The 9,024-nt window shown below is 59.7% G+C and overlaps 1 protein-coding gene across 1 annotated transcript; it reads right to left on the bottom strand.

Moving 5' to 3' along the window:
- Positions 1-219: 219 nt before the first annotated feature.
- Positions 220-6,917, bottom strand: PSMD8 (proteasome 26S subunit, non-ATPase 8). Its single transcript, XM_002711499.4, has 7 exons — positions 6,540-6,917; positions 5,660-5,732; positions 5,467-5,569; positions 3,267-3,432; positions 2,386-2,486; positions 1,327-1,438; positions 220-434 (listed from the first exon to the last, which is right to left on the bottom strand). Exons 1-7 carry the CDS (start codon positions 6,900-6,902, stop codon positions 297-299), a joined length of 1,056 nt encoding a protein of 351 aa, XP_002711545.1. The 5' UTR covers positions 6,903-6,917; the 3' UTR covers positions 220-296.
- Positions 6,918-9,024: the final 2,107 nt, after the last annotated feature.

Raw genomic sequence — 9,024 nt, forward strand, 5'->3', positions numbered from 1 at the left:
ATTCACACATGTCCACAGCTGGCGGGCAGGTTCCTGCTCCCTGAGGCCACAGCGCAGCTGTGCACCTGTGTTTGAGACCCTGAGCAGTGGCCACTGGACAGAGGCAGACCCAGATGGTGTGTGAACCTCCTACCCCTGTGGGCCCCAAACTTCCAAGTGCTTCAGACATAAGCACCCGTCTCCCTGCCACCGCACCTGGGGAGACACGGGCCCACAAGCCAGTGTGAAGGCAGCTTTATTGGAGGACGCCTGCGCCAGGGTGCCGACTAACGCGTGCTGGGCCGCGGGGGCGGCGCTCAGACGATCATCTCCAGCTGCCGGGCGTACTCGATGACCTGTTTGGCCAGTTCTGTGGAGGGGATAGTGGTGTCTTCCGGCTTCTGCTGCTGGCTGGCAAAGCTGTAGTAGTTGCTGGGGCCCAGGACCCAGCCTCGCTGCAGGAGGGAGGCATCAGAGTCAGCTGAGGGATCAGAGACCCCCCCCCCCCTCCGTGCCAAGGCGTACTTCCTCAGCGACACCCTCTACCCAGGCAAGTAGCCCCACCTCTCTGTGCCTCCGTTTCTCCCAGTCTGAGCCAGGGACCCTCCTTACACACTTCTCTGGCTCTGCCGTGAGGATTCGGCGACAGCACCTCTAACGCACGAGCGCAGGGTTGGGCAGAGCCAGTAACCCATCCAGCATCACTCACGCACCCACCTCTTCCCCGGCTCGCTCCCGACTAGACCAGGGTCCCTGCATGCCACGTGAGGAGCGCCCCCGCCGGGGCTGTGCTAAGCTCATCCCACGTGTTCAACTCCAGCTCTGTTGTATGAACAGGTACACTAAAATTCAGAGAGGTCCTGCAACTCGCCTAAGGTCACACAGCCAGTTTTTTTTTTTTTTTTTTGACAGGCAGAGTGGACAGAGAGAGAGAGAGACAGAGAGAAAGGTCTTCCTTTTGCCGTTGGTTCACCCTCTAATGGCTGCCGCAGCCGGCGCGCTGCGGCCGGCACATCGCGCTGATCCAAAGGCAGGAGCCAGGTACTCATCCTGGTCTCCCGTGGGGTGCAGGGCCCAAGCACTTGGGCCATCCTCCACTGCACTCCCTGGCCACAGCAGAGAGCTGGCCTGGAAGAGGGGCAACCGGGACAGAATCCGGCGCCCCGACCGGGACTAGAACCCGGTGTGCTGGCGCCGCAAGTTGGAGGATTAGCCTAGTGAGCCGCGGCGCCGGCAGAGCCAGATTTAAGAGCTGGGCAGCATTGTCCCTGTGTCCCTCTATGCCACCCCACACGGCTGTGAATGGACCCCTTCACCCCACGGCCCCTCGCCCCGCACCCCAGCTACCTTCTTGGCGTAGTCTGTCATCTTCTTAGGAGTGTTGAAGAAGAGGATCCGAGTGGCCTCCGTGAAGAGGATTTTCTCATACGCCTTCTCAATGCACCCAGCAATCTCATCCCTGGGGAGGAGGGGGGCCTCAGTGCTGAGCCCAGCTCAGACCCTCCAGGCCAGCACTGATGTCACCTGCCCTGCTCAGAGAGAACCTGACCGCAGCCACCCGGCAAGCTAGGGCCACAGGAGGGTCTGCATCCGGAGTCCGTTTCTGGGCTCAAATCTGAGACCCAGCGTGGGATTCCAACGTGGGGAGCTCCTCACCTCACAATCACAGGTGCACCCCACCCCAGAGAGCCCGAGGGGGTTCCGGTACCCAGCAAGAAGCACCATGAGCTCACTAAGGAGGAAGAAGCAAGGTACCGACTCACTGGGATGAGCTCTGGGAAAAGCCAGCCCAGGGAAGGGTGCGCCCTCAGAGACGCGGTCATCTCACAGGCCAGGTGGGGGCCGTGGGGACTCCCGCACTCCCGGTGGTTTGGGGGAGCCACCACGTTTCATCAGAAAACCATTCAGCCACGCCCCCACACACACTTGTCCTCTATGCACCTGCCGGTCTCTAGGCTCTGGCACCGTCTCTGCCACCCTTCAGCGTGGCTCCTACCTGCGTGAACACACTTGGCCACCACTCTGAAACTCTATCACTCCTCAAGGGACTCGCACGTCACACGCCACCCCTTTGATGTCACTTGCATGGGCCTCGTTCTAGACAAAGGGGACCCTGCAGGTTCCGGCCTGGGCACCCTGCCGTGAGGCCACGTGGCTCACTGGCGGGCATTCCTAAGAGGGCAGCCTGGCCCTTGTCTGCTGAGCCCATGCTGAGGGCTGATCCCACGGCCAAGCCTGTGGAGAGCCAGAGTAAGACGGGTTCTGTTAGCTGCGATCACGGGCCCAGCCATCGCACAGAACCAGGGTGCTTGGAGCCTAAGAAACAAAGGGCTGGGAAAAGGAATCACGCCCAGGACTGCCTGGCGCCCGGGGCCGGGCTCTCTCCCAACCCGCCCTGACACACACCTGATGGTGTCGAGCAAGATGTCGATGAAGAAGGTGTAGCTCTCGGCGGGGATGTTGCCTTTGGCCAGGAACACCTTGTTGTAGCTGCCCTCCATCAGGTACTGCAGAGGGCGAGACCGGGAGGACGAGGATGGAGCCGGGGCTCCCCCCTCGGCCGGCCAGCGGCCTTTCCCCACGAGGACTGGGGCCCTTCTTCCAGGAAGCTCTCTGGTTAAAACACTCACACTCACCACCCCAGCCTGATTATTTCATTGATTCTCCAATAACAGAAGACAGGCAGATCCACCCCAGCTTCATTCCTCCACATCTTTGCCCAAACTATGCCGCTAGCTACAGTGCCCCTCCTCCCCGCTCCCCACAGCCAAATCCTCCCAGGAGACCTCAGCTGGAGAACAACCTCCTAGCCGCAAGCTCGGAGACCTTTTCGGGGCCCTGTTGGCAGGGTCTTCTTCGCTGTCCCAAACACACAGCAGGCGTGGTACTGCCTCAGGACGCCCGGCACTGGAGCGCCCCCTAGTGGACGTCCATATGGCCTGCTCCCTCGCCCTCAAACCTCACCTGAATTTTTGGCCTCGGCTTCCAGGAGCCTGCCCCCTCCACCTCCTTCTTGCTGTTTTCCCCAAAGCACCTCCTGAAGTGTGACAGACTAGCCGGCTCCCCCGGTTTCTGCTTCTTCACCTACATGCCATCCTCACAGGGTCAGGAACTGCACCTGAGCCACTGCGCAGCCTGAAAACCCACCACGCGCCACACACTGGCGCCCACAATCACTGGGGGAGTGAATGAGTGCCTCCGTGGCTCCAAGGGGTGTGAACCCTGCCCACCGCTCCGGGAAACCTCCCTAACGTTTGAGCCCGAGCCCGAGCCCGCAGCGGCCTCACCTGTTCCAGGGACACCGGATGCTTGATGTAGACGTTGGTCTGGATGTCCCTGGCAGGCAGCCGCTCCAGCTCGGTGTGGAACTCCGCCACCCGGTTCTGGGACAGCAGGAAGAGCAGGTTGAGGCCCAAGAGCTGGTGCATGTAAGCAGACTCGGGGAGCTGCTCCCTGTGGGCCAGGGGAGGGAACCAAGGTAAGGAGGGCTCGGGGACCCCTCGGCCCACACCCCGGCCTCCGGGGACCGACAACGCCTGTCCCGTCCCCTTGCAGCCGTAATCAGATCCTGGGTCTTCAGGTGAAGAAACCGCATGACGCGACTTGCCTCAGTTTCCCACAATGTGAAGTGGGTATCGCCACAATGGACGTGCGTCAAATGAATAACGCCGAGGTGATTTAATTTAATCCAGATAAAGTGGCTGAAACAGTAGCTGGCCTAAATAAACACCGTGTAATGAGGCGTGGCACTGTGGTGTAGTGGGTAAACCATGGCACCAGCAGGTCCAGCTCCCTGCTAATGCGCCTGGGAAGGCAGTGGATGGCTCAGTGCTTGGGCCCCTGCACCCACATGGGAGACCCAGATGGAGTTCCCGGCTCCTGGCTCTGGCCTGAGGCAGCACTGGCCAATGTGGCCATTTGAGGAGTGAATCAGCAGATGAACGATCTGCTTCTCCCTCCTTCTTGGTTACTCCGCCTTCCAAAGTAAACAGTTTCATAAAGAAAAGAAAAAGGAATGCAGTTGCTTGAGATACCCGCATCCCATGATGGAGTGCCTGGCTCAGATCCCACCTCTGCTCCCAATCAAGTTTCCTGCTAATGCACACGGTGGGAGGCACCAGATCATGGCGCTAGTACTTGGGCCCTGCCACCATGCAGCAGGGCATGGATGGACTCCCAGGCTCCTGGCTCCAGCCCGGTTCAACCCTGTCTGCTGCAGGTACTGGGGAGTGAACAAGCAAACACAAGATCTCTCTCTCTCTCTTTCCCTGTTACTCTGCTTTCAAATAAGTAAAAAAAAAAAAAAAAAAAAAAAGCTTGATTTATTAGCACAGGGGCTGGTGAAGCTAGGGGCCTAGAACTCCACCCAAGTCTCCCACATGCATGGCATCATCTGCTGCCTCCTCAGGCGCGTGAGCAGGGAGCTGGATTAGGAGGAGCAGCTGGGATGCCAGCATTGCAGGCAGCAGCCTAACCCACTGCACCACAAAGTTGGCCACAAATAAATCCTTACTTAAAAGGTGAAAACTATCACCCTCACTGTGAGAAACTGAGACACAGGGTGGTGAAGTCGTTTACCCCGCGCCATATAATCAGGAAGTTTGATATCAAATTCTGAAACACTGAACCCTGCAGGATTCACTCAGTTCTACTCTCAGCACCCATCTCGCGTGTCCCTGCGCTGGGCCTGGCCCTGTGGCAGGCAGTGCTGGAAGTTCACGGTCCAGAGCCAGGGAGGCTGGGATGAGAAAGCGTGGGCACAGGCACTGGGTCCAGGGTGGGGAGACACAGGCAGGGGGTCAGGCCTGGCACAGCACTGGGGGCCAAGGAATAGCCTGGTCCTGAGCCTGAGCACCACTGACAGCCCGCACAGGCTCTGAGCAGGGCAACAACAGCATCCATTTCAGTCTCACGAAAATCCTGGGGGCCGGCACTGTGGCTGAATGGGCTAAGCCGCCGCCTGCAACGCCGACATCCCATACAGGCACCAGTTCGAGTCCCAGCTGCTCTACTTCCAATTCAGCTGTCTGCTAATTCACCTGGAAAGCAGAAGATGGCCCGGGTCCTTGGGCCTCTGCACCCATGCGAGAGACCCAAAGGAGGCTCCTGGCTCCTGGTTTCAGCCTGACCCAGCCTCAGCCATCGCAGACACTGGGGAGTGAACCAGTGGACGGAAGATCTCCTCTCCCTGTAACTCTGCCTTTCAAATAAATCAATAAATCTTTAAAAAAAAAAAAAATAATCCCATTGGTTGCCATGGGGGTATGAGGCAGAGGAGGCAAAGCCGGGAAGAGGGCAGGTGAGAGGTGGTGGTGGCCACACTGGGCAGAGGGGATGCAGTCAGCCTGGAGCCCTGCAGAGACTGGATTGGGCAGCCTCAGTCTCGGGACTCCAAGCCAGCTCGTGACCCTGCAGCCTCCGGGCAGGCAGCGCGGCCGGACAGGAGTTTCCAGGTAGGAGGAGGCCCCAGACCCACCCTCTGCTCACTTGTAATCGAAGTAGTAGCACTTGAGCTGGGCCATGTAGCGCTCGAAGGAGGGGATGTCCTTGCGTAGGATGCTCCACTGGGCCCCGATCTCCAGGATGTCACCTGCAGGCGACAGGGCGGGGGCTCAGGCGACTCGCGGCCCTCCCCCACCCCCCGCGGCCCCGCGGCCCCGGCAGCCCCAGAGACACTCACGCGCCAGGATGAGCTGCTGCTTGGTTAGCTTGGTCCCCGTGGTCGGCAGGAAGTTGAGCTCCAACAGAACCAGCTGATGGGGACGGAGGGAGAGGAGGAAAGAAGACGGGGCTTCAGCCACAGGCTACTCACCGTCCCTCGGCCTCGGTTTTCCTTCCTGGAAAATGGAGCTAAGCATCCTCCCTGCCTCGTAAAACGGCTACGCTGACTCAAGGAGTCAGTCCTCAGGGCGCCAGCTGGACAAACAGCTCCGGCCGGCCCAGTGGGGGTGAGGACAGCCCGTCCCCACGCTCTCCGGGCTGGCGGGGCTCCCCCTAAAAATCTACATCAGGGAGCTGGGGGCACTGACCATCCCCCACACACACACACCACTCGGTTCTCTAAGAACCTAACAGCTCGGTGGAGCCCCCACACTGCCGCCCAAGCACACTGGGCCCCGTATTCTCGTTCTCTACTTATCAGCATATTTCTTCCATGTTCAGCCCTGCCTCCTCCTCTCCACTCCACTGTGTCTCTAAGCCCCGCGTCTCTCAGACCCTAACCCGGCCTGGTCTTAACCACACTCGCCCTGCACACCCCGTGGCTGGGACCTGGAAACCGTCATCAGGACAACCCCCGGCACCCCCATCCTGCCACACTGGGCCTCCGAAAGCTTAACCCCGCGCTCGGCTCTGCCACCATCAGCCTCTCCATCACCGCCCTCTCCGTCCCCTTTCGGCGGCAGCCGGCAGGTGCCGGGTCGCTCGCACTCCGGTTGTTGCTAATCTTCCGCGCCAGCAGACCCCCCGCCCCAGCCCGCCCTGGGCCCGCCGGCACCGCGGCCTCTCCCGCCGCCCAGACCCCTCGCGGCGGCCCCCACAGCGCCCGCTCCCCCCCTTACCTTGAGGCGGCCCAGCTCTTCCCCGCACTTGCTAAGATTGGGGCTTTTGCGGTTCCACTCGCCCTTCAGTTGCTCGTACATGCCGGCTGCGGCCTGCAGAACCGCGCCCGAGGCCGCCGCGGTCCCGGAGCCCGGGACGCCCGTCGCCCCGTTGACCGTCGCCGCCGCCATCTTCCGTGATGCGGCAAACCGCCTGCCTGACTTACGGCAGCGACGCCTACAGCCTCTCGCTCGGCGGAAGTGGGGCTTGGAGGTGGAGCCCAAGGCCAGGGGCGGGGCTAGGGCTGCCTTCCTCGGTCCACCACTGGCTGCCTGCTGTCGCTCACGGGGAGGTGCCCTCCGAGCCCTGCCCTTAATAAACATGTCAGCTGGAGCTCCGCCTCTGCTGTCACTCAAAATGGTGACCGGAAGTGGGCTCTGGCTCTAGTTGAAAATGACAGCGGTCCTCCGCTCCCCCCACCCTCCTCCTCTCCCTTAGTCAAGATGGCTGCCCTGGCTTCAGCCTACGTTCGCAGCACGGCGTTCCCGTCTTGGCTGGGCCATCTTCAGAGCCAAGCCAAGAGGTGGCGATGTGGAGCCGTTTGGACAATTGCTAGTCTTCCTGTTTCATAGGCAGGCTCTGCGAGGCTGGGTGGCCTCCCAAAGAACTACCTACCGGGACTTGAACCTAAGTCTCCCTTGTCTCTTTTCCCTTTTCACATTTTTCATCTTTCCACGTTCTTCTCTGAGTTTTTAGACAAATAAGCCCAGATTACTTGCAAAACTTCCTCCAAGGCTACGGTTGCACCTGCCTTCTCAAACCTGGCGCGGAGATATCACACGTCCCCTCCCCTGCTGAATTTCCAGTACTCTGTGCTTGGCACAAAGTAGCACACAACGAATAAATATTTGTTGAATGGATGAATCTAAAAAATCAGTTGCGTTCAAAATATTCTACACAAAAATTAGATATCCACTATATCTTTTCTGCAATGAAAGGCAGAGCAACCGGGGAGCCGGGGGTGGATCTTCCATCCACTAGCCCCTAAATGGCCACAAGAGCCAGATGTGGGCCAGCTCAAAGTCAGGAGCCGGGAACTCCATCCGGGTCTCTCACGCAGGTGCAGGGGCCCTAGCACTACTTGGGCCATCTTCTGCCGCCTTCTCCAGGGCATCAGCAGGGAGCTGGATGGGAAGTGGAGCAGCCGGGACTGGAACCGGAACCAGAACTCAGATATGGGATGTGGGGAGCTGCAAGTGGTGGCTTAAGCCTGCTTTACCACAGCTGCAGTCTCTCTGTTTACAATTTATTAAGGTTCTCTCTGCTAAATCTACCATCTGTGTTAGTTCTGGGTGCATTTCCGTGCGCATCCTTTTCCTGTCTCTTGGGTGCCTGGCAAAATTTGACTGGATACCATGTTGCATCTTTGACCTTGTTGGGCTCTGAATATGTTTTGCATATATTCATACATTTTCGAGGTTTGTCTCTGATGCAGTTTAAGCAGACACAGCTTACTGCCTTCAGATCTGGCTTTGATGGAGGCACGCTGGGTGGAGGACAAGTCATTCCTGAGTCCCCGCCCCAGTGCCCCCTGAATTATGAGTGTGCGGTCCCACAGCACAGATCTGGAGCCCACCCTCTCTGGAATCCTCTGCAGCTTCCTCCTCATCGCTGCTCTGTCTTGTGAAAGACAGGCTTTCATCTCTGTCTCAGCAGCTCACCGTCTTCTGGGCTCCCACTCTGTTCCCCTGCCTGCGCCTTGGCCTTGGACGCTCCCTCAAGGCAGTAAGCGAGGGAGGATTCGTTTCACCACGCTCAGGACCGATGTCCTTCCCCATGTGACATGCATCTGTCGCCCCCCGTGGAAGGTTTCCAGGATGACTGAGCGCCCCCATAGGACGTGCTGTCCCCATCTGCTCCTTTAAACCAAGGGAGCAGGTGACCCTATGGACAAGTGTCCGTGCCTGTCCATGACCTCCCTCCTGAGCCCCAGGCCAGGGGCTTCCTCTAGAAGTCACTGGGACCCCAACTTGGCTCCATGTTCCCCTCCCTGGTCCTCATCCTGGGGACAGGACCACCATCCCCTAGTTCCCAGGCAAAGCCTTGGGCCTTTCCCTAAACACACCCTCGTGCCCACTCTCTCCATGGCCTGCCAGCCCCGCCACATCTCTCTCCCCTGCCTGTTCCTCTCCTCGATACGCCAGGCTTTGCCCAGGCCCTGCCCCGCTGCCCCCTGGGGTCTCAGCCTCCAGCCCAAGCTGTCCTCCACAGGGTAGCCGGGGCACCCTGCCAAGCCTGACCATGTCCTTCGGCTTCTCACCTGAGTGTCCCCATGACGTGACCTCGGCACCTGGCCTGCTCGGCAGCCCGCCTGTCTCACCACGGACAAGCTGGTCAGGCTGTCTTCCCTGCTGTCCCCTGGGCCTCCACTCGGCAGGGGGAAGGCGGTCAGGAGACCCTTTCCCCGAGGCCCTCAAGGAAGAGCTGGAGTTGAGACTGTCGGGT

Source organism: Oryctolagus cuniculus, chromosome 18 (genome assembly GCF_964237555.1).
Source record: "Oryctolagus cuniculus chromosome 18, mOryCun1.1, whole genome shotgun sequence".
NCBI classification, from domain to species: Eukaryota; Metazoa; Chordata; class Mammalia; order Lagomorpha; family Leporidae; genus Oryctolagus; species Oryctolagus cuniculus.

Excerpts from the sequence above, each read along its gene's own strand:
- PSMD8 (XM_002711499.4), bottom strand. The coding sequence starts at position 6,902 with ATGTTTATTAAGGGCAGGGCTCGGAGGGCACCTCCCCGTGAGCGACAG. Across the intron at positions 5,570-5,659 it reads GCAGCAGCTCATCCTGGCGC|GTGACATCCTGGAGATCGGG; the intron begins GTGAGTGTCTCT and ends TGTCGCCTGCAG. Across the intron at positions 2,487-3,266 it reads ATCCGGTGTCCCTGGAACAG|TACCTGATGGAGGGCAGCTA; the intron begins GTGAGGCCGCTG and ends CGCCCTCTGCAG.